Source organism: Papio anubis, chromosome 13 (assembly GCF_008728515.1).
Source record: "Papio anubis isolate 15944 chromosome 13, Panubis1.0, whole genome shotgun sequence".
Taxonomy (NCBI): Eukaryota; Metazoa; Chordata; class Mammalia; order Primates; family Cercopithecidae; genus Papio; species Papio anubis.
The window spans coordinates 93,930,653-93,956,516 of record NC_044988.1 but is presented as its reverse complement, the minus strand read 5'-3'; the positions used below and the strand labels follow the sequence as shown (position 1 = coordinate 93,956,516).

At 41.3% G+C, this 25,864-nt stretch overlaps 1 protein-coding gene across 3 annotated transcripts in view; it reads left to right on the top strand.

The window, feature by feature from the left end:
• NR6A1 (nuclear receptor subfamily 6 group A member 1) overlaps positions 1-25,864 on the top strand; it is a 259,222-nt gene that overhangs the window by 207,365 nt on the left and 25,993 nt on the right. For all 3 annotated transcript variants that reach the window (XM_031654501.1, XM_031654502.1, XM_009188122.4), the window contains 2 exons: positions 13,325-13,567; positions 23,960-24,015. In XM_031654501.1, the coding sequence (XP_031510361.1) occupies positions 13,325-13,567; positions 23,960-24,015 (299 nt within the window). The remainder of the gene's footprint in view (positions 1-13,324; positions 13,568-23,959; positions 24,016-25,864) is intronic.

Below are 25,864 nucleotides of genomic sequence, written 5' to 3'. Positions count from 1 at the left end.
TATATTCCTGGGAATGAATCATAGGATAGATGTCCCTTCCACTTAATAATGACATGCCGTTTTCCATGGTGATTGTATAAACAAACAGTCCTACCAACAATATATGAAATTTAGTTTTTCTACATTGCCGTCACAACATGAAGTCTTTTTACGTTTCAGTCATTTTGATGGCTATGTAATATCTTATTGTGGTTTTAATTTGCATGTCCTTGATCACTAGTAAGTTTGAACATCTTTTCATAAGTTTATTGATTATGTGGCTTAGCCTCCTTTGTGGCACGCCTGTTCAAGTCTCACATATTTTTCTACTGGGTTGCCTTTTTCTTATTCTTACATAGGAGTTTTATGTATTTTGGAATATGAGCTCTTTGTAGGTCGTGTATTACATATATCTTCTCCCATGCTGTGTCTTGCCTTTTCACTCTATTATATTTTGTTACTTTAATGCAGTTTTATCAATGTTTTCTTCTATGGTTAATGCTTCTTCTGACTTACTTTTTCTTGTTGTTGTTTGTTTGTTTGTTTGTTTTTGAGACGCAGTCTCGTTCTATCACCCAGGCTGGAGTGCAATGGCACGATCTCGGCTCACTGCAACCCCTGCCTCCTGGGTTCAAGCAATTCTCATGCCTCAGCCTCCCGGGCATCTGGGACTACAGGTGCCTGCCACCACACCCAGCTAATTTTTGTGTTTTTAGTAGAGGTGGGGTTTCACCATGTTAGCCAGGATGGTCTCGATCCCCTGACCTCATGATCTGCCCGTCCCCGCCTCCCAAAGTGCTGGGATTACAGGTGTGAGCCACCGCACCTGGCCTTCTGACTTCTTTTTAAACATCTCTTTATAACTCAAGGTCGTGAAGATATTCTTCTTTATTATCTTCTGAGAGATATATTATTTTGCCTTTGATATTTGGGTCTTAAATTAGAGTACAGTAGAATCGGGGTTCACTTTTTCTCATATAGATATCAACTTGCCCCATCACAATTCATTGAAAAGCCTTGTCTTTTTCTCAGTGCTCTGCAGTGCCATCTTTATAAATTAAATATTCGTATATGCATGGCTATGTTGTAGGGTTCTCCATTCCATGCCTTCGGTCTCTTTATTTGTCTTTGAGCCAGTAAAACATTTTAATTACTATAGCTTTAAAATAAATGTTGATATATGGTAGATTGTCTTATCTTTTCTCAAGTATCTGTACTAGTTTTATTCTTTTGCATTTCCGTATACATTTCAGAATTAGCTTGTCAAGTTATACACACACACACACAGAGTGGGGATTTTGAATGGGACCTTACTGAATCTATAGACCTTTACCGTAATGACTCTTCCAATCCATGAGTGTCATATATCCCTCCATTTACTTAAAAACCTTCTTTAGTTTATCTTAGAAGTACTTTATATTAAATAAGTATATTACAGTTTCTCCATAGAGATCTTGTATCTCTTTATTAGATTACACCTTGGGTATTTCATATTTATTGGTGCTATTGTAAATGGCATCTTTTAAAATTTTTCACTTCTGTTTGTGTGTGGTATAGAAATATGGTTAATTTTTATGTATTTCTTATTTTGTCTGCACTGGCTGGGACCTTCACTACAGTGTTGAATAAAGATAGAGTACTGATCATAGGCCATCCTTGTCTTATATCCAGTCTCAGAAGAAAAGCACATTTTTGTTTAAACATTTTATGATTCTGTGTAATAGTTGGTATAGGTTTCTTCAGATAGCCTTTATCATATTCAATTTTTTTCTGTTTCTAGTTTGCTAAAAGTTTTATAATGTTGAATTATATCAAAAACTTTTTAAATTAAAGCACTATTTATAGCTTTATTTAAGATGAATTTTTCTTTTTGTTGTTGTTGTTGTTTTTGGTTTTTTTAGAGACAGCGTCTTGCTTTGTCATCCAGGCTGGAGTACAGTGCCACAATCAGAGCTCACTTCAGCTTCAAACTCCTGGTCTCAAGGGATCCTCCCACCTCAGTATCCCAGGTAGCTAGGACCATATAGGTGTGTGCCACCATGCCTGGCTAATTTGTTTATTTTTTGTAGGGATGGGGTCTTGGTGTGTTACCCAGGCTGGTCTAGAACTCCTGGCCTCAAATGATTCTCCCACCTCAACCTGACTGAGAGCAAGGACTTGCTGCTGCCCAGCATTGCAAGAGAGTATCATATCATATATCGCTAGCTTGGGAAAAAGATGAAAATTCAAAATTGGAAGTACTGTTTCTACTGGATACATACCACTTTCACACCATCATAAAGAAGAAAAGTCCTTAAGTTGAACTTTATGTAAGCAGGGGACTGTCTGTTTAGAGTTGTTATGAGGAATGAGTGAGTGATTGATTCAGTGTAACAAATTTAGGACAGAATCTGGTACATAGTAAGCACCATGTTCATGTTCTTACCATCGTGTACTGTATCATTTCATCCCTAGCAACTCTGTATGAGGTGAGTACTAATATCATTTCTATTTTACAGTTAATAGTTAGACTAAGAGAACGGAATTATTTGCCCACAATTATAAAGCTAGCAAGTGGCAGAGCTGGAGTTCATACTATTGTGTCTGAAATGCTAGGCCAATGTGTTTAAAACTTCTTACACTTCTACATACATTGTGATCCAGTACCCCACTGCACACTTGCACATCACAGACACACAAATGCACACACTTTAACTGAAACAGAAGTTTCACAGAATTTTACCCTTTCTTGCTACATATGATGCACTTTGATATTTTCCATTTCATTTTTTTCCAAACATGATGCTATGGGTTATGCCTTGTAATTTGGAAAACACTGCACCAAGCCTTACCATTTGTTCATTTACTGCTCATTCATTCATTCAACAAATTGTGTATCTTCTCTATAGCATTCATTGTGTCAGATTTTACTGTTAACGTCTTTAATCAAAACCTTCCTGCACCATAACCTTGGTTAGGTGTGACTGAGAAGTCCTGCAGCTTTTGTAAAACAAGACCCTAAATTGTACAATTCTGGTCAGATCGATGACTAGATTCATTTATAAATCTCTTTATCCTCATTTACTTTTTGTTCTTGCTAAATGATGTGGAGATAGGCATGTCCATTTATTTGAGCAGACACGTGTTAGTGGTGCTCTGAAGAAATGTTGCTAGGGCTCTGTAGCTGGTTCAGATTGTTACTAATCTTCTAGGCCAACCATATCAGCAGCTTAATTTATCATTTTATTTCCTTTGAATTTGACATTTTTGCCTCTGAAAATATGTGTCCATAGAGACCCTAACTGAGCTCTGGATCTGCTCTTATTTATCAGCAGGAGTTTAAGAAATGAAATTTAATATGATACTTCTGTTACCTATGCTAGAATAATCTCTGACTTAAAAAACTCTTGCCAGGTGCAGTTGTGCATGTCTGTAGTCCCGGCTACTCGGGAGGCGAGGTGTGAGGGTCACTTGAGGTCAGGCGTTCAAGACTGCAGAGTGCTATGATTACAATTGTGAATAGCCACTGCACTCCAGCCTAGGCGACATAAGCCCTCTATCTTAAAGAAAAAACAAAAACAAAAACCACTTTACATTGACCCTAAGGCTTGAAAGTCTATAGCAAAGACCAAGCATGTTACCTTTTTTCTAATAATGCTTGTGTTTAGTTATGGTAACCAGCAATATATAGAATATTTTGCAGGAATAAAACTGTGGGCAGATCATGACTTTTACATACAAAGGGGTAAAACATAGCCTGATATTATATCTGTGGCTACTTCTGTAACAACTCTTCTTGATAGTCTTTCTGAAACTTAGTGAACTATGTCGGCTCTTTTAGAGAGGAATGAGATTCTTCTCAGAGGAAACCCAAGTTGGAGAGGAGTTTTCCAGCACCAAATTTAAGACATGACTTTATATCCCAATTGTTTCTTTGTCTACACCCACTCTTCCACCTTCAGTTGTCTAACTAGTATTTGTACTTCAGAATTCACTTCCTCTAGGAAATCTGTCATTACTTTCCCCTGCTACCAGCCTGACTGGTGCTGATAAATTTTTTAGGCTGGGCACGGTGGCTCACGCCTGTAATCCCAGCACTTTGGGAGGCCGAGCCGGGCGGATCACCAGGTCAGGAGATCGAGACCATCCTGGCTAACACAGTGAAACCCCGTCTCCACTAAAAATACAAAAAATTAGCCAGGTGCGGTGGCGGGCGCCTGTAATCCCAGCTACACGGCAGGCTGAGGCAGGAGAATGGCATGAACCCGGGAGGCGGAGCTTGCAGTGAGCCGAGATTGCACCACTGCACTCCAGCCTGGGCAACAGAGTGAGACTCTGTCTCAAAAAAAAAAAAAAAAAAAAATTTAAAGTGGTGTTTTTTTGTTTGTTTGTTTGTTTTTGTTTTTGAGATGGAGTCTCACTCTGTCACCCAGGCTGGAGTGCAGTGGTGCAATCTCAGCTCACTGCAACCTCCACCTCCCGGGTTCAAGCAATTTTTCTGCCTCAGCCTCCTGAGTAGCTGGGATTACAGGCCCATACCACTATGCGTGGCTGATTCTTGTATTTTTAGTAGAGACAGGTTTCACCGTAAAAGCCAGGCTGGTCTCGAACTCCTGACCTCAAGTAATCTGACCACCTCGGCCTCCAAAAGTGTTAGGATTACAGGTGTGAGCCACCGTGTCCTGCCAATTTTTTTGTCTTTTAGGTTAAAAAAAGAAAAACTATTATTAAGCAACAATTTTGTCTAACCCTTACACTTTGCAAAGCTATTTTATTCTATTACAGACTATGAGGAAGGTAGAGCTGTGTGTCATTTATGGGTAATCTATTGCCTTATTGATTCTCAAACAGTTGTTTTTGTTTGTTTTGTTTTTAGAAATGGGATCTCATTCCATCGTCCCCTAGGCTGGAGTGCAGTGGCATGGTCACAGCTCACTGCATCTTCGACCACCTGGGCTCAGGTGATACTCCTACATCAGCCTCCCCCTGGGTAGCTGGGACTATAGGCGCACCACCATGCCTGGCTAATGTTTTGCATTTTTTGTAGAGACAGGGTTTTGCCATGTTTCCCAGGCTGGTCTTGAAGTGCTGGGATCACAGGCATGAGCCACTGTGGCTGGCCTCACAACAGTTCTTTTGAAAATAATAATATCCACATTCTATTATCTGGAAACTGAGGTACATCTAAATAGGTTAAGAAACTTAAAGACACACTACTAGCAAGTGACAGAGCCTAGATTCTGATTCTAGAACCCAAGTTTTTAATTATTCTGTTCTGTTGCCTGTGTTCCAGAAATTTGTCCCGCCAACTTCTGTCTTTTTTTGAGACAGGGTCTTTCTGTGTTGCCCAGGTTGGAGCACAATGGCAGGAACACGGATCACTGCAGCCTTCACTTCCCAGGCTCAAGTGATCCTCCCACCTCACTTCACAAGAAACTGGGACTGCAGACACACACCACCATGCCTGGCTAATTTTTGTATCTTGGCGGGGAGACAGGGTTTCACCATGTTACCCAGGATGGTCTCGAACTCCTGGCCTCAAGCAGTCCACCCACTTCAGTCTCCCAAAGTGCTGGGACTACAGTGCTCAGCCTGTCATTTTCATTTCTATCCACAAGTTGAGGCTTACCTAGCCATGGGCCCTGAGATCAACTCTACATTGCCACCCAAGCCTGTCCCCTTGATTGCAGTGTATATCTTATATCTATTCACCTAATCCCAGTCTCATCAATTGAAGTTTAAAGTTTGTTAAAAATTGTTTTGGGGGCAAGCACAGTGACTCCTGCCTGTAATCTCAGCACTCTGGGAAGCTGAGACGGGTGGATCACCTGAGGTCAGGAGTTTGCGACCAGCCTGGCCAACATAGTGAAACCCCGTCTCTACTAAAAATACAAAAATTAGCCAGGCATGGTGGCACACGCCTGTAATCCCAGCTACTTGGGAGGCTAAGGCAGGAGAATCACTTGAACCTGGGAGGCTGAGGTTGCAGTGAGCCAAGATTGCGCCATTGCACTCCAGCCTGGGCGACAAGAGCGGAACTCCATCTCAAAAAAGAAAAAATAAAAGACAAAACCAATTGAATAACTATTTCCAGAATGCTAATGGTTAAGTCAGATTAAAGAAAGGACTTCAGTGTTTTGCCCAGAAGGCCACATTGTGTTTAATACTGTTTTAAGGATAGAAATGAAAATAATGTAACACTGACCACACATGTAGACAAGAAGGAGATGGAAGAAATAATATATTAGGTGGCAGGACCCAGATCCCCAAAGATTTCAATAGACCAGAATGGCATGCAGAATTTATTATATAAATCTAAAATGGATCAAGGGCAAATGTAAAGTCCTACCCCTGGGTTCAGCATTCTGCTTCCCAAGAATGGAATAAGAAAGATATCAGTTAGTGGTATGTGTGGCAAATACTTCAGGTTTTAGGTGCCTGTGAAACAGATGTGAATTAAGTATGTATGTGGTTGAGTAGGAGGTGGCAAGGAGGATTGAAAATATAGCAGTCGGCCGGGCGCGGTGGCTCAAGCCTGTAATCCCAGCACTTTGGGAGGCCGAGACGGGCGGATCACGAGGTCAGGAGATCGAGACCATCCTGGCTAACACAGTGAAACCCCGTCTCTACTAAAAATACAAAAAAAAATTAGCCGGGCGTGGTGGCGGCGCCTGTAGTCCCAGCTACTCGGGAGGCTGAGGCAGGAGAATGGCGTAAACCCGGGAGGCGGAGCTTGCAGTGAGCTGAGATCGCGCCACTGCACTCCAGCCTGGGCGACAGAGCGAGACTCCGCCTCAAAAAAAAAAAAAAAAAGAAAGAAAATATAGCAGTCTTAGAATTGGAAGATCATGAATTGCAATTCCAGCTCTTCTCCTGGCTGGTTGTGTAATGAAGATTATTTACCTCTTTCAGCATCAGTTTTTCCCATTATAAAATGTGTGGCATGTCACAGAGATTCAGTCATTGTAAAATGTATGTACTTACTGGTGTTGCTAGCTGCAGAAACATATAAGCAAAATTAATTCAGTCTTAAATGATATTAAGAAAAATCATTCAGTTCTGGATACTTCATTTTAAAAGAGATTTTGATACGATATGAGGTGGGGTTTTTTTTGTTGTTTTGTTTTTGTTTTTGGTTTTTGGTTTTTTTTTGAGACAGAGTCTTGCTCTGTCACCCAGGCTGGAGTGCCGTGGCACGATCTTGGCTCACTTCAAGCTCCACCTCCCAGGTTCACACCATTCTCCTGCTTCAGCCTCCTGAGTAGCTGGGGCTACAGGCGTCCACCACCACTCCCAGCTAATTTATTTATTTTTTTATTTTTTATTTTTAGTGGGGACGGAGTTTCACTGTGTTAGCCAGGATGGTCTCGATCTCCTGACCTCATGATCCGCCCACCTTGGCCTCCCAAAGTGTGCCCCTGGCCTATACTATATAATTCATTAAGACTAAGAAATGAGAAGGAAAAAAATCACAATTGGAAACTCTATTATTATAATTTTTTTAAATTTATTTTTATTTATTTATTTATTTATTTTTAGACCGAGTCTCGCTCAGTTACCAGGCTGGAGTGCAGTGGCGCAGTCTCAACTCACTGCAACCTCCGCCTCCTGGGTTCAAGCAATTCTCCTGCCTCAGCCTCCAGAGTAGCTGGGACTACAGGCGAGCGCCACCACGCTCAGCTAATGTTTGTATTTTTAGTAGAGACAGGGTTTCACCATGTTGCCCAGAATGGTCTCAATCTCTTGACCTCATGATCCGCCCGCCTCGGCCTCCCAAAGTGTTGGAATTACAGGCATGAGCCACCACACGCATCCTCCGTTATTTTATTATTATTATTTTCTTTTTTGATGGAGTCTCATTCTGTCGCCCAGGCTGGAGTTCAGTGGCGCGATCTTGGCTCACTGCAACCTCTGCATCCCGGGTTCAAGTAATTCTCCTGCCTCAGCCTCCCGAGTGGCTGGGATTACAGGCACGTGCCACCATGCCCGGCTAATTTTTTGTATTTTTAGTAGAGATGGGGTTTCGCCATGTTGGCCAGGCGGGTCTTGAACTCCTGACCTCAGGTGATCTACTCTCCTCGGCCTCCCAAAGTGCTGGGCTAACAGGCGTGAGCCACCGCTCCCGGCCTGAAAACTCCATTATTATCTTTACTTTATTTTATTTTATTTTTTTTTGAGACGGAGTCTCGCTCTGTCACCCAGGCTGGAGTACAGTGGCGCAATCTCGGCTCACTGCAAGCTCCGCCTCCCAGGTTCACGCCATTCTCCTGCCTCAGCCTCCTGCGTAGCTGGGACTACAGGCGCCCACCACCACGCCCGGCTGATTTTTTGTATTTTTACTAGAGACGGGGTTTCACCGTGTTAGCCAGGATGGTCTCAATCTCCTGACCTCGTGATCCGCCCGCCTCGGCCTCCCAGTGCTGGGGTTACAGGCGTGAGCTACCGCGCCCGGCCTATTATCTTTAAATCTCTAAATCGTTTATATATGAGTTAGGTTAGATTGTACATTTATTTTTTACCCATGAACACATTATTCAGGGCAGTGGGGGAAGCTTCAGGTTTGGCTCCATGTAAAGAAAAGCCTTTGAACCATTATAACTGTCTAAAAATAGAATGAATGGAATGAAGTGCCTTATGGAGTCACTGGAGATGTGTTAAGTAAGAGGATGGGGCAACTCTTTGTCTTGGAACATTGTGGAGGGAATTCATGCCTTAGGTAAAGATCTCTTCAGGGCAATTTCTAAGGCTCTTTCTAACTCTTAAGATTCCAGATTCAGTAATATAGGAATAATACCTCTCGAAATTACTGCGGTGAATAGTGTATGTAAAAACTTCTTGCACATTGCATGGTACAGAGTTGGTTCTCATTGAATGTTTTTTGCCTTATCTATAAGATAAGAATAACCCTTACCTTGGCCTGATGCCAGCAAGATAATGAATGTAAAGATGCTATAAATACCCTTCAAATCCTTGGCCAATAGGAGGTGCAGAAATCTGTATCTGACATCTGGCCAGGCACGATTAGGGGTATTTACTTCAGTTTGTTCATTTACAAAGGGGGACCTTGGCTTTTTAGGTTGGTTGGTTGGTTGGTTGGTTTTCAGTGGGGAAGGGCCCGACTTACCTGCATGTAGAATGTATAGATTTGCCTTGCTGTGGCCAAAGAATGTAATGGTTAGGAACATAGACTTTTGGGGCTTCCAGCCTTCCCTTACTAGCTGGATGACTATTAGGGAGTGATAGCACCTCATGGGCCTCCATTTCCTGATCTGGAAAATGTTGAGGGCACCTGATTTAGGAATAATTGTGATTATTCAGCACAATAATGTATGTTAAGTGTTTGGCCAGAGCATAGCACCTAAATAGTCAGTTAACAATAGCTGATTCTGTGGTTGTTATTTTTCACATACTGGGAGAGAAGTTTTCCAAATGCTTCTTTGAAGGGCTACTAGATTGATCTGGAGAGAGCCTTTCTTTTTTACCATTGAGAAACTCCCTTTTGAATTAGTTCCTCATCCATGGCATAGACCATTTTTTGAATAAACCGAACATGGCAGGCAGTAAGAATAGCTATAGCGAGACAGAGAAGCAGTCCTAGGGCTCCAGGCTCCTTAAAGAAATATGGCCCTTTAGTCTTTAGTGTGCCCTTTAAAAAGTATATCATGAGAAAAGCAAGCAGTGTTACGAGACATGAGCAGGTTCTTAACAGGTCTGTATTTGATTGTCATTCTGTGGGTTCTTTGCTCTGGATCCAAGTGCTACACAGAATGCCATAGGAATGCTTTATGAAGAGGTTATTGAACTTCAGTTCTGATACTGGTGGTTCAGGGTCAGCCACTTTGTAGGTGGACAAATTGTTTAACCATTTTGGAGCCTCCACTTCATCACTTACAAAAGGGTAATAACAATTGTACCCACCTATATATGGGATTTGAAGATTACATGAGTCAGTGAAGTAAAGCCTACCTAGCTGTGGTGGGTGTTCAGTGAAATCATATCAGTGAAGAAAGGAAGGTGTGGTCCTTGTGGATATATTCATTATAACTGTTTTTAAGTCTATTCTAATAAGGCTCTGGTTTACATTATAATCATACCTAAAAGAACACTGCAGGTTTTAAAATTAGAAAATTTAGATTCTTCTATAGCCAATCATGATTTCCCAACAATTTCATTTCCAGGCCTTTTCAGCGCTCTAGGAAATCCCATCTCAAACATAGTGGGTGCTATTTTTATGCTATTCATTTTGCCTTTTTGGCTTTACCTGTTTTCATTTTTAAAATTTGCTATTGTAACTTTTCTATAATGTTTATCTTGAGCTTTCTTTATGCTTTCAAAAGGAAAAATGAAAGGAATACTCATTACACCAGGGCCATTTTTATAGGGTATCTTTTTTTTCTTAATAGGGTTTTTTGTATTTTGTTTGTTTGTTTGTTTTGCAAACAACAGAAACTCACTTAAGAAAGAAAAGAAGGAGGATTGGCCGGGCGCTGTGGCTCACGCCTGTAATCCCAGAACTTTGGGAGGCCAAGGTGGGTGGATCACGAGGTCAGGAGTTCAAGACCAACCTGGCCAACATGGTGAAACCCCATCTCTACTAAAAATACAAAAATTAGCCGGCCATGGTGGTATGTTCCTGTAATTTCAGCTATTCAGGAGGCTGAGGCAGGAGAATTGCTTGAACTGGAACCTGGGAGGCAGAGGTTGCAGTGAGCAGAGTTTGCACCACTGCACTCCAGCCTGGGCTACAGAGTAAGACTTTGTCTCAGACAAAAGAAAAAGAAAAACCCAAAAGAAAAAAAGGAAGATTATATTATAATAACGTGGTTACTTCAGTTTGTCACTGTGCTGTTTTATCACAGGTAGTGCATACAAGCCTTAGAAAAGTCTGTAACCAAGAACTGTAGAGTCCGCAAGAACCTAGACAGTCTTTCCGTATCTGTTGTTCTCCATTTCCCTGGTTGTATAATCTCATATATTTACTTCTCTGAATACCTGCTGTTTGCCGAGTGACTTTGGACAAGTCATAATATTGCCTGTTTCCCTGTTTGGGGGGGGAGAAAAAAAGGTATATTCGTTTCCTGTGCTGCTATCTAACAAATTACCACAAACTCATGCCTTAAAGCAACAAAAATTTACTCTCTTACTGGAAGAGAAGCCATAAATCCAAAATCAGACTGGGCATGGTGGCTCATGCCTCTAATTCCAGCACTTTGGGAGGCTGAGGTGTGCAGATCACTTGAGGTCAGGAATTCAAGACCAGCCTGGCCAACATGGTAAAACCTTGTCTCTAATAAAAATACAAAAATTAGGGCATAGTGGCAGGTGCCTGTAATCCCAGCTACTTAGGAATCTGAGGCAGGAGAATTGCTTGAACCCAGGAGGTGGAGGTTGCAGTGAGCCGAGATTGAGCCACTGCACGCCAACCTGGGCGACAGAGCAAGACTCCCTCTCAAAAAAAAAAAAAAAAAAAAAAAAAAAATCAGTATTCCTGGGCTGAAATGAAGGTGTTTGCAGAGCCACAATCCTTTCAGTATCTCTAGGGGAGAATTGGTTCCTTGCCTCTTCCAACTTCTGGTGACTGCCATCATTCCTTGGTTGGTAGCCAATTTCTGTCTCTGTCTTCATATGGCCTTCTCTTCTGCATATTATGTGTTTCTTCTTCTCTACTATCTTTATCAGATCTCCCTCTGCCTCTGTCTTATGAAGACACTTGTGATTGTATTTAGGGCCCATCCGTATAATTCAGAATAACCCCCTAAGGCAAGATTCTTAATTTAATCACATCTACAAATACCCTTTTTCCTTTATAAGGTAGCATTTTACAGGTTCCAGGGATTAGGACCTGATATCTGTGGGTCGCAATTATTCTGCTTACTACAGATGGCAGTCATAAAGAATCATCTCAAAAGTTGGCATATAATAAGGGCTCCAGAAATGCAAACCTCCTCCTTTCTCTGCATCCCTCCTATGTATACTACCATGACCCTCCGTTAACATTGCCTTCAAAAGCCTTTCTTTTCAGGAATGTCATTATCACATTAAATGTGTACCTGCTGGGGTAATAATAAAGAAAATAATAGCTGACAGTTATCAAATGTCTGTTACAGCCCACACACTGCAATGAGAACTTTATCCATGGGATATAGGTATTATTATAATCACCATTTAACAGATGAGAGAAATGAAAAAAGTAAAGAAGATCAATTTTTCCCTAGTTCACCCAGCTAGTGTCAGAGCTAGGATTCAAATTAGAATCTCTCTAATTATAAGGGGTCTCTAATTCATGGTATAATGACGCGCCTTTGCTTTTGTTTGTTTTTTAAGAGACATGGTCATGCCGTCACTTAGGCTGGAATGCAGTGGTACAGTCATAGCTCACTGCAGCCTCAAACTCTTAGGCTCAAGCAGTCCTCCTGCTTCAGCCTCCTCAGTAGCTGAGACTACAGGTGTGTGCCATCACGCCTGGCTCTCTAATGACATTCTTGATTATTATACCTTGCCTCTTACTCAGGAGTGAGGTTCAAATATCTGATTTCTTGTCTTGGCCTCTGATCAGAACCTTCCCTGGTGATTTCTTGTACCTGCTGGCATAGCTTCACATCACAGTTCGCAGGGTGCTTTTTTGTCATGTGCCTGCTCTTTAGCAGTTGCTTGGTCCTGAGTAAATGCAGTTTAAAGGAAGAGGAGGTGAAGAGCTATACTCTATTCTGAATTTCCTCCTCAAGTAACTTGTTTGTTGCTAGTCAGTGAGTTCCATGACTCTGGGGATCATGACGATTTATTTATGTCCTAGCACAGGGCCTGGACACAGAATAGATATTCTGCTAGAGTGTAAGCTTCACCAGGGACTTCTGTTCACTGCCATATTCATGCCTTACAGCAGTTCCCGGGATAGAAGAGTTGCACAGTAAATATTTATTGACTGGATGTCTGGCTGACTGGCTTAGTTGGGCATGGTTAGAACTTAATTACAGCTGTCATTTATTGGCTATATATCATGTTTGAGGCACTTACATATATGGTAAGTAATCCTTACCATGCTCTTACAGGGTAGAATTGATGAGTTATAGATGAGCAGGGTGAGGGTGATAGAGGAGTCAAAGATACTTTGTAGGTTTCAGTCTTAGATACTGATCCAAGTGTTGATGAAACCCAGGAGAAAGAGTTTGGGTAGACTGTGTTGTGGTATCTGCAACCATAGATACAGGGACTACTCCTGGGACAAAGCTCCAAAGATGGGCCCCCTATTTGCCCTTTAGCCTGGAGATAGTGGTGGTCTTAATCTACCCAGAAGAGAGTTGCTCACTTTAGGAACTGTAGGCTTAAAACCATTATTTCCACTGTGTTCTAACTCGAACATGATCAGTTTCTGTTCCAGATGATCGGGCTGAACAACGAACCTGTCTCATTTGTGGGGACCGCGCTACAGGCTTGCACTATGGGATCATCTCCTGTGAGGGCTGCAAAGGGTTTTTCAAGCGGAGCATTTGCAACAAACGGGTATATCGATGCAGTCGTGACAAGAACTGTGTCATGTCTCGGAAGCAGAGGAACAGGTGCCAGTACTGCCGCCTGCTCAAATGCCTCCAGATGGGGATGAACCGGAAGGGTGAGTGGTGCTCATGGCGCTGATGGCCCATCCTTCATTCAAAACTTTACCTTTAGTGTCAGCTGTTTAGTTACTTATTTCTCAAGCTTGCACTACATATCAGGCCTTACAGTTTGTACTGATAACCAAAAATGAATCTGGAACCATTCTTGCCTACGAGAACTTCCTAAACTAGGTGGAGGGGAAAAAACTAGTGAGATGTTAAGGATTCTGTGGGAGTGAGTGCACAAGCCCTGTGTGACCAAGAACTCACTTAACAATCAGGTCTTAACTGCCATTAATATACATCACTAATTATTTCAGGAATGATGACAGAAGTAGAAATTTTTGGATGAAAAGGCATGAGGTAGGAGATTTCTGAATGCGGTATCATTTTGTTTGCTAGAACCATGGTGTACTCAGAGGCTAGGCATGCTCAGAAGTCTGTGGCTAGGTTGGTGAGGAGTTTGGGATGTATTGGGAAGCTTTCCAAGAGCCCTTAGCCTGAGATAATAGGAATAAACTGACGTTCTAGTAGGATGAATATGAAGGACTCTTTTGGAGGATTAATTGGGGCAGGGGAAACGGAAAAACCATCTAGAAAGTTTTTAGTAGAGTCTAGAAGGAAATCTAAAGGAACTGAAGGAACGGGGGAAATAATGGCACAGAGAGACGTTGAAGAAACTCACCTGATAGAACTTGGTGACATAGTGAATATTGAGCAGCACCAGAAGTTGAAGTTGAGGATGTGGATTAAGAGTAATGACCTTACTATGGAGGAAAAAATGGGGCGGGGGGGGGAAGTCAAACTAAAAAGCAGGGTGATTTCTCTATAGGACCCTCTGAAAAGAAAGGAAAAGAAAAGAAAAAAAGGATGGGGCAAAATGTTGGCCTTGGCAATACTGAGTTTGAGGTACCTGAGAGGGACACATAAAGATGTCCACCAAGGAAGCTGGTTATATAGGATTGGAACTGACGTGAGAAGCCCTGCCTGCAAACAGGCTTCATGGAGCTGTTGGCACAGAGGTGGTAGTAAAAGTGTAGTCCAGAGGTGAAATCACCCACAGAGAGCTTAGATACATAAGAGAGAAGGGCCGGTGTCAGAAGCCTAGAGTGGTATTCCCATGGAGAGTAGAGAGCAGAATAGAGCAGTGTCATTCAGCAGAAAGAAGAGAGGCTCTAGAGGCAAACAGACTAGCTCTTAGCTCTGTGACCTTAGGAAGTTTGCTTTATATCTCTGATAATTATCTTACCTTTAAGGTAGTATGTTACTTGCCCTTCAGAGTTCTCTACAGGATTAAGTATGATAACATACAAAATACCCAGCAAGGTATTAGGGGTCCATAGCAGCAGTGTTCAGGGATAGGGGGGTTAGTCAGATAAAGTGAACTATTCCAACTGGTTTTATAGCATTATGAATGCAGACATCCGGATGTACTCAGACTGGTTTTATTGTGTATGAGATAGGAAGGACCTTTTAAAAACTTGCCCATCATGAAGAAAAGTAAGAGAGATGTGGAAGGGCATTTAGATAAATTTAGGTGATTTATAATTTATTATAAATACTAATATTGAGCACTTATTTATGTACCCTCCATATATATATTCTACCACTGAATACATACAGCAACCCTGTCATTAACTGTTATCCCCAGTTTACAGATACAGCTTAGGGAGGTAAAATGATTTAGCAGTAGTTAGTTTAGGGGTGGTTGTGTTGACAGTTAATAGTTACTAAATTATAATTTGTTATTAAGCAGAGCTTGTACCTGACCACACGGAAAATGTACTGCTTCACATGTCTACCATGTGGCGTAGTTGTTTACATGTTGGAACGCCCTGTGTTTATTGGATGATGAATGCCATAGTAGGACATTTGAAGTGTTACGAAGTTTGTCCCCTGCCTCTCTTTCTAACTCATTTCTGAATACTGTGCCTCAGGGATGCCTTACAGTGCCTGTACTCAGGTTTTTTCCTCTACTTGGAGATCTTTTTCCTTCCCCACTGTCAGTTTCCTCTTATTGAAATCTTTTCCAGCCACCAATACCAAACACATACTGTCTTGAAGAGTCTGTCAACTTCTTGCCCTCACCCTGTTTTGGTTTTGGCCTCCACATTTCTCGTCTCCCTTTGTTGCCCTCACTGTGAGTATCTTATGAAAGCTTTGTTGTTACGGGTTGTCTTCTTGACTACTGTCTCTGAAGAATCATCCTGCTTATTCAGCTGAAGTGTGAGATTCTGAGGCTTCCAGCAAAACTCACCTGTTTTAGGGAAGAAGAAACTTAACCTTATAACCCCTCTGACCATAGACCAGAAGACACATGGAGTATGAGGGACAGGGAGCTGTCTCCTTAGGACTGTTTGCACGCAGAGCAGGCAGACCCAGTTGCCTGGTGAAGTCTGCGTCAGGGAGAGAAACCCTGCCACCTCCTGGTTGGTGCTGCGAAAGCAGGATTAAAATTGCAGTTGCCATGGGAATATTTTGGGGGTAAGGAATATTCTGTATGGACCTGTGGTGGTTGACACATAATTCTGTGCATTTGTCAAAACCCATAGAACTTTACACCACAAAAAAGTAAATGTTACTACATGTGCAAATTTGTTTAATCAGCTAGGATATTGTAGGGGTTACAGGGCAGAGAGAAAGAATGCACACTGTGACAAATGAATCTAGCTAGTGTTAGAAATGAGTCACATAACCACACTTAAGGGGTCGGAGAAAAAAGGAGCTAACCTTTGAAAAGTGTTTTTACTGTATACTGTAAGGCTAAAAACAAAGAATTACATACAAACAAAGCACTCTATAGTTTGTAAAATTTGTTTCTCTCAAGGTTATGTGTTAGGAATTCTGTCGCTACTTCATTTAGAGTAGAATCGGCAAGTAAATATGTTGTGGACAATGAGAGTCAGGTTTCTCACATCAGAGAAAGAAAGAAGTTATAAATCAGCAAAGGAGAAGGCTAGAATGAATCCCCTGGTGCCAGATTGGAATCAGTGTGTCAATATGTATTCATGTTTTAGATAGATTTAAAAATACATAGATACCGTGTGTGGGTAGGTGAGTTAGTGTACCTATGTATATTTCCAAGCTCTAGCCACTGAGAGGGGCTAGAAGCAGATACCCCAGGAGCAATGAGTACACCCAGCACCCAGATCTTGGCTTCCAAATATCAATGAAAGGAATGAGGACTCATTGGAGAACTGGTTGATTCTAAGGCTGGGATAGGAGAAATATAAAATGATCCTGGAGCATCTTAAGGTGCCAGCAAATTAGAAAGTACTTTCTAAAAAAAGAAAGGAAGCATATCAAAGGGCACAGAAGCCAACCTGAAAGAACTTCTGATGGCCAACGTTGGAACAACTTGAGGAACAATAACTATAGGATTAGTTTATAACCCAAATAATAAAGTAAATATCCATGAGTTCATACTGAAAGAAGTAAGTGAGTAAATAAAGAGAAGTGATCATTCTTCCTTTTAAGTGAATTCTGATTAATAAATGTAGAAGGAGGCCAGGCTTAGTGGCTCACACCTGTCATCCCAGCACTTTGGGAGGCCAAGGCAAGAGGATCACTTGAGCCCTGGAGTTCAAGACCAGCCTGGGCAGCATAGTGAGACTCCATCTCTAAAAATATAAATATAAATGTAGAAGGAATGAGGGAAATAGAAAAAAAATCACCATTAGGGCTGGGCACAGTGGTTCATGCCTATAATCCCAATACTTTGGGAGGCCAGAGCAGGTGGATTGCTTAAGCTCGGGAGTTCAAGACCAGCCTTGGCAACATGCTGAAACCCCGTCTATACAAAAAATATATAAAAATTAGCTGGGCGCGGTGGCATGTGCCTGTAGTCCCAGCTGCTCTGGAGGCTAAGGTAAACCTGGGAGACGGAGGTTGCAGTAAGCCAAGATCACACCATTGTACTCCACCCTGGGTGACAGACCAAAAAAAAAAAAAAAAACCACCATTAGAACACCACAGTAATAATTGCCACAAGCAAGATCTTAATGGATGCTAAGTAAGTGGCATTGGTGTAAACAGAAACAGAATATTTGCATAGTCTGCAAATATATAGTAATTACAAAGGGAAAAATAGTAAGTTTATTTAAAGAATTCTGACAGACATGACTGTAGCCAAATGATCAAGATTAACAGTACCAATAAAACACACCAACATTGTATATACCCCCAATATGAAACACTGAGAAGCGCACACATGTACACACACACACAGGTAAGTTCACTCCCAGTCTAATCCTGAGAAAACAGACAAGCCCATATTGAGGGACGTTCTTCAGAATAACTGACATTTGACAAAATACCCATTTGAAAAGTGTCAGAGTCACAAAAAACAGGGAAAGACTGAGCTGTCACAGATTGGAGAAGACTATGAAGGCAAGACAGCTAAATGTAATGTGGGCCCCTGGATTGTGTTCTGGAACAAAAGATATCAGTGAAACAACTGGAGAAATCATAATAAAGTATGTGCTTTGGTTAATAGTATTGTACCAAAGTTAGTTTCCTAGTTTTGATGACTAGCCATGATTATGTCAAATGTTAAAAGGAGGAGAGTATATGGGAACTCTCCGTACTATTTTTGCAACTCTTGTATAAAGTCTAAACTTACCTTAAAATTAAAAAAATTAACTATTAAAAAAATGCAGCTGCCATTTGTGACTGGGGCTTTTTCACCTATGTGAGAGACAGCTCTCTGTTGTCCTCCATCTTTGGATTTAGAACTGAGTGTCTTTTCAGACCTAGAAGTTGACTGGTCAGAAAAGTCATTAAATTAGCAAAGCAATGAGGAAGATCTAAAGAAGGGTGGTGAATGGAGACTGGGCCCTGTCTGTCCATCCCCACTACTGCACTAGTATCCCCCATGTATGTTTCTTACCCATTTTACGGTCTTCGGGATAAAGTCAGGCTCCTCAAGGTGATTTTCAAGGCCCCTCTGACACTGGCATCAGCCACCTGATCCCTTTCCTTCTCCATTTGGTGTTCCCCACTCACAATCTGCATTCCATCCTAGTTCTTCAAAAACCCAATGATGTTTCCTGTTTTGCACATGTGGTTTCATCTGCCTGAAAGAAGAGAGGGTTTCAGTCACCCTTCTACTCCTGACTTCAAGGTTCAGCGTTTATTTGTAACATCCTCTAAGAATCCTTCTCTGACGCCACCCCCCACCAGATAACCCTCCTGTGCTTCCACAGCTTTTTTGCATGCCCTCTGCCATAACCCTGGTCACCTTTTGTTATCTTTCTCTGTTCACTCGTCTGTTTCCCTCATTATTAGACAATGAGCCCCTCAAGGACCATGATCAAGTCCTACTTCTCTGTTGGTCCCTCAGCAAATAACTCAGTAGTGATAGGATGCTCCCTGGTTAGATGGGTTGACTGTGATGGAGGGCCATGGCAGGAAGTGGGATGGGGAGAATACTGTAAGAGGAGAAATGAAGATACAGTCAGCTTCGTGGTGGGTGGGAATGGGGAGTGGATTTCATATTAGTTAAGTAATTATGTGGAAAAATAAAAAATTTCCTTAACTCTGTGGTCTCATAACTTGCTAACTAGTTCAAAAGTATAAAGGTCAAGGAAAGCTTCTTGGAGGAGGTGATGTTTGCAGAATGGCATTGTGAGACAGTGATCCTATGGCATTGCCATGTCACTTTACCAGGGTAAAAAGTGCCCCAGGACACAACACAGAGGTCTGCATGAAGCACTGAGAAATCTCAAGGAGGGATAACATTTGAGCAGAATCTTAAAGAAATCAAAGTTCGTGTTCCTTACAAACTTTTTTTTTTTTTTTTACATTTCTTACATTTTCCTTGTGAACTTTTTTTTACATTTTTTCTACCAAAAAAATTGTAGAGACGAGTTTTCAGCATGTTGCCCAGGCAGGTCTTGAACTGAGGATCAAATTCAGCTGAGCTGAACTGAGCTCAAGCAATCCTGCCACCTCAGCCTCCCAAAGTGCTGGGATTATAGGCATGAGCATATGCCCGGCCAAAGGTCTGTTTGTTTGTTTTTAAATTAAGACTTTAAAATTTTGCTCTGTTTTATTTTGAAATAATTTCAAGCTTACAGGAAATTTGCAACAGTAGTAAGAATTCTCATATACCCTTTACCCAAATTCACCAATTGCTAACATTTTGCCACATTTGCTTTATCATCCTATTTGTTTTATTATTTTCCCTCCCCCTTCCCCCTTGCTCTTCTTTCTGTCTCTCTCTCTCTCTCTCCCACCTTCCCCACTTCCCACAGGTAAGTAAGTGTGTGTGCGCCTGCATGTGTGTACCTTCTTAGCCATTTAAGAGTGAGGCATAGGCAGTGTTCCTCTTATTTCTAACAATCACAATACTATTATCAAAATCCGGAAATTTAACATGACACAATACTATCTTATTAGCAGATCTTACTCAATTTTTGCCACTCATCCCAGTGTCCTTTATAGCAATTTCATTTTTTTCTGATCTAGAAGCCAATTCAGGAAATCACATTACATTTAGTTTTTATGTCTTTTCAGTTTCTTTTAATCTGAAATAGTTCCTCACTCTTTCTTTGTCTTTATTAACATTGTCGATTTTGAAGCAAATAGGTCATGTATTCATGTATTTTGTAGAATATCCCTTAATTTGGGCTTGTCAGTTTCCTCACAATTACATGCAGGTTATGCATTTTTCACAAGAATGCCATAGAAATGATGTTGTGTCCTTCTTAGTCCATAATATCAAGAGCACATGATGTAAGTGTATACCCATTATTGGTGATATTAACTTAAATCACTTGGTTGTTATGATGTCACTTAGGGAAGGTGGTGTTGCCAGATTTTTCCACTTTAAGTTTCTTTCTGAGTACAGGGAACATACTAAGAGACAGAACTATGTAAAACAGAATAGCGTGTTCAAAGACTAACAAATAGTTCTCTATATGTAGGGTGTAGCATTAGGGTATAGCATTAGGGCATAGCATTTATGCCAGAGATGAGGGTGAGGGGTCCCAGCAGAACCAGATGATAGATGGTCTTGAATGCCATGCTCAGGAGCTTAGATTTGGCCCATGGACCAAAGGCACCACCAACAGGTTTTGAGTGGAACTTTGATGTAGTTAGCTTTGTTATTTGTGGTTTCTGGGTTCTGTTGACTGCCTAGGCCCAAGCGAATGAAGAATGGGAGGCATATGAGTTCCAAAGCAGAAAAAGTATTTGTGGTGCCTTTTGAGAAGATAGAAGCGCCATGGCTAGGGCCATTCTCTTTCTTAGACTTAGATAAGAGTTACAGCAGAACCATTCCTGTAATACTGCACACAGGAGCCATTTGTTCTTTTTAATCAAATCACTGCCAGATAGACTTTAACCCTGCTGAAAAACGTGTTAGTTCAGTGTGGCATCTAGGAACAAGCACAGCTTTAGAATCAGAAGATCTAAATGGAAACTCCAGCTCTGTCAGTTTTTCTCTGAGTAACCTTGAGCAAATCTCTTTACCTCTCTGAGCTCTGTTTTCTCATCTCAAAAATGCGTGGGAGAATAATACACCTTCCAAGGTGGTTGTGAGGATCAAATGAGATAACATACATATGTGCAAGAACATTATAAGTTTGAAACTATGCTCCAAGTTTTTGTTTTTAACAGAGGCACTGTGGCACATTGTATTGATTTCCATACTTCAGGCGGCTTCATGGCATCTTGACCAATTTTATCATCTCTAAATGGGCATTGCTGTTTATATTAGTCTTTCAGTAACTTTTAAAAATCAAAGTTAATTTTTAAAGGCAATTTTTTACCACCTCAGTGAGTTGCACATCAGAATAAATGTATAATTTAAGAATAATTAATAATAATAATGTAAATGAGAATAATTAGTAATTAAGAATGTATAATTAAGAGTTTATGCACCACCTAAAAGTATCTTATGTTTCTCTGAAAGAAGTCTGGTCTTAGAGTCTGATAGCGTGGGTTCCAACCCTGATTCTGCTCTTTAGTTTCTGTCTCTTCCAGCAAAATACTTCATTTCTGTGAGCCTTAGATCCATCTCTTCAATGGGAGTGATACTAATACTTTACTCATGAGTTATTTTACCTCAGAGAACAGTATGTAACACATAGTAGATTTCTATCATTTCTTATTCTGGGTGGGGTCGAGGAAGAAGATGAACTTTTTTTTTGAGATGGAGTTTTGCTCTTGTTGCCCAGGCTGGAGTACAATGGCACCATCTCGGCTCACTGCAACCTCCACCTCCCGGGTTCAAGCCGTTCTCCTGCCTCAGCCTCCTGAGTAGCTGGTATTACAGGCATGTGCCACCATGCCTGGCTGATTTTGAATTTTTAGTGAAACATGGTTTCTCCATGTTGGTCAGGCTGGTCTCAAACTCCCAACCTCAGGTGATCTGCCCTCTCAGCCTCCCAAAGTGCTGGGATTACAAGCGTGAGCCACTGCGCCCGGCCGATGAGCTTTTGAATTTCAGAACAAGAGATTGGCAAGATGTAAATATTTAAGACATGTGGCCCTTTAAATGAAAAGTAAAGTATGTTGCATTATTTTCACACCTCCAGGACAGTGAAAATGAGATAACAGCTGAACTAGTAATATATTTGGTGTCGTATTCCAGTGACAGATCTTTGTTCTCTACCTGTGAACTGAAATAAAGACATGTGAGATGTTGTTATTAGAAATAGAAATATCCAAAGACTGTCATTGACCATGGAATAGCAGAGAAGCGATTGTAAGGATTTTAGGCCTTGAAATTAAATGGAAAGAGACCTCCCAGCCAATAAGGAGCATACATCTAGCTCTAACATAGGCTATGTATGTTTCTTACTCTAAATTCACAACAGCTTTTTATAATGCAGACTGACCATGTTGCCTCCACTTAGCAGATGAAAATATTAAGATTCTAGCAAAGTTGAGAATAGAAACTTGGATTTTTAACTCAAAGAGGCTAGGGAGAGGGAAGGATTAGTTACTAAGTGCTTACTTTACATGCCAGGCCCTAGGGTTGGTGTTTTAGCCATACCGTTTTATGTAATGTAACATAAAACAAGTATCAATATTCCCTCTTTTCATTTCAGTAAACTAAAATCCAGAGAGGCAAAGAAACTTGTTCATAATTATACAGACCAGGAAGAAACAGGATTTGGACCCTAACTTACTTAATTCTGAATTTCCTGTCAGCCTTTTAGTTACCTCAGAAACAGGGTTATACTTGGAGCTCCCACCTTTTGAGGCAATCAGTGCCTGCCTCAGGAACTTTCTAGATTCCTTATGTTAATTTTTTAAAGTGGCAGGTATATCCTGGTAAGGCCTGCTGTTACATAATGTCATTAGCTTATCTTCTGTCATTGTTAACATTAACCCCTTTCAAGCTACCCTCCACAGTGGCTGTCACAAAGATTTTTTTTAAATCCCAATATGACCACAGTGCCCCCTTACATTCCTTCTTGTTCTCAAGCTCCTTAGCTAAAGTTATACCCTAGTCTGGCATTCAAGGCTCTTTATGATCTAAGCCCAATTGGCCTTTCTACCCTTATCTCATGCTACTCTTCCCCCACGTAGGCCACCTTTCCCCCATGCTTTAGCCAGATTAAGCCACTTGGAAGTTTCCAGAAAAAAGAGCTCATTTTTATCTTCAGCTTGCTTTTTTGTACACTGTTCGCTCAATCTGGAGCACTCTTTTCCTAGCTGCCTAAATCCCACTTAACCTTTAATACTCAGTTCAGAAGTTTTCTTTTCTGGAAAGGATTGCCTAATACTGTGGTCCTACTATAATTGCAAATCAGGGGTTCCTCTCTATGCCCCCGTGTTAAGTGTTCCATAAACAGTGATGATAATATTAGTAGTAGTTGTTATTCTTAGTCAGGAGATATTACTTAAAGGATGCTTTTTATACTTAGAAAATGCTCAGTAATCTCCTTCAACTACACAGGTGCTCTACTGACTGCCTTTGCAGGGAGAAACCATTGAGGTCAAAATTCTGATTAATGAAAAAAAAAAAAAACAAAAAACCTGTTCTGATTCTACAAATCAAACCTAATCGTAGGCTGGGAATAAAAACTGTTTTATTTAAAAATGGAAATACTCTGTCCCTCCCCTAGAATTTGTCAAAACCTTAAGATGCATCATCCTGGCGGGATATTTGTAACTGAAGGACTAGTAAACAGTACTATCACCTTTTTTAAACATATTGAATGTATACAGTGTGTGTAATAGGTACAGAATGCCTTGGGGGCCCCAAAATATTGCTGTCTGTGAAGGAACCTGGAATAATAGAAAGAAGTGTGTGCTTTGGGTCCAGAAGGACCTGTGTTTAATCTTGGATTCACTAATTACTCTCTTACGCTTTTGGCCAAGCAAATTCTCTTTTTGTGCTAAAAGTTATATGAGTGTGCTTCTGACTGCCTTTCTTGACTTATGTTTCCTTTCAGCTATCAGAGAAGATGGCATGCCTGGAGGCCGGAATAAGAGCATTGGGCCAGTCCAGGTGAGTTCTAGACCTCAATCCCTGTGGTCCATCCTGGAAGCCCAGGGCTCCAGCTGTTCCTGAAACTGCTCACCTTGATTCCTTCATCTGCTGCTGAGGAGAGCCATCTTTGTTTTCATTTCTGTAAAAGTGCTTTTACAGCCTGGATGTGCAAGTGCTTTGAAAATCTTAAATATGTAAATTAATGATTAAAGCTCTTCTCGTGATCCCTCAGCCTTTTCTAAGGATTTCACAGACAGTGAACCCACTTATAGTTCTGAACCATGCAGAGGATTTTTTGATCAACCCTTAAGGTTATAGATAAGTAAGCCTGGCAGAAATGAGCAGGACTACTTTGCTGTTCGTTTCATCTAAAAAATGTACCAGCAGGGTATTATTGTCTTATTGTAGAGTAGGAATGATATACCCCCATTCAGTCCCACAAACATTTACTGAGTTCCTACTCTTCCAGGCCCTATACTGTGAACTCAGTCTAATGGGAGAGACAGATAGGTAAACAGACATAATAGTAAGGTGAGAGGTAACAGAGGATGCTCAGGGACTACAGAGGGAGGGGCATCTATTCTGCTTGGGCTAGAATAGCCGTGGCTGGGGACTAGAGACACTCAAGAAAATAGACTGTGAAAAGACCCAAAGATGAATCTTTATGACAAGGAGTTTGTTCAGTTAGGCTGGAACATTGGGCACATGTAGTAGAGTGGCAGAAGATAAGGCAGATTCCTTGAATTTGGAATCAGTTCATTAGGGAGTGGCCTTCAACTGTCTTTGACTACAGCTCCTTAGGAAAAGTCTTTGTGGGACCAGCCTACACCACTTGTTCTTACTCATTGTTCTTACTTGCCAGCAGAAGAGCTTCATGAGGGTAGAAAATTGGATATATTTCTGCCCATCAGGTGAATCCCTTGGCACACTAGTAGGCAGAGAGCATGCCTTAGGAATTACTAGTGGCCAGGAGCAGTGACACACGCCTGTAATCCCAGCACTTTGGGTGGCTGAGGCAGGAAGATTGCTTGAGGCCAGGAGTTCAAGACTAGCCTGGGCGACATAGCAAGACAGACCCTGTGTCTACCAAAATAAAATAAAAATTTTAAAAACTATTATTGTTACTGGTATGAGCCAAGAGGCAACTACTAAAAGGTTTTATTTAGATTTGCATTTTAGAAAGATCATTCTGGCAGGTAGAAATGGTTTGTGAGGAGTGAGGTGAGGATGAGTGAAACTGAGGGAGAGAGAAAGCAGTTAGAAGGTTTTTGTTTTTTTTGTTTTTTGTTTTTTGAGACGGAGTCTCGCGCTGTGTCACCCAGGCTGGAGTGCAGTGGCGCGATCTCGGCTCACTGCAAGCTCCGCCTCCCAGGTTCAGGCCATTCTCCTGCCTCAGCCTCCGAGTAGCTGGGACTACAGGCGCCCGCCACCACGCCCGGCTAGTTTTTTGTATTTTTAGTAGAGACGGGGTTTCACCATGTTAGCCAGGATGGTCTCGATCTCCTGACCTCGTGATCCACCCGCCTCGGCCTCCCAAAGTGCTGGGATTACAGGCTTGAGCCACCGCGCCCGGCCAGTTAGAAGGTTTTTACAGAAGTACAGGTGAGAGATACAGATAATAGTTAAAGCAGAGCAATGGCAGTGTAGATTGAGGGGAGATAATAGACTCAAGAGATATTTACTGGGTAAATTTATAGGATTTAGCCAGTTAAATGTGAGGGAATGAAAGAAAGGTGTTCACAGTTGTCTTAAGACATACACTGATGATGTTTGGAGGATTTTCTGTCACATGAGCACAGCATACATTCCGTCAGGCTGTGTGACTCCCAACTCTGCTGTATTTATTCTTTTTTTCTAAAACATTTTT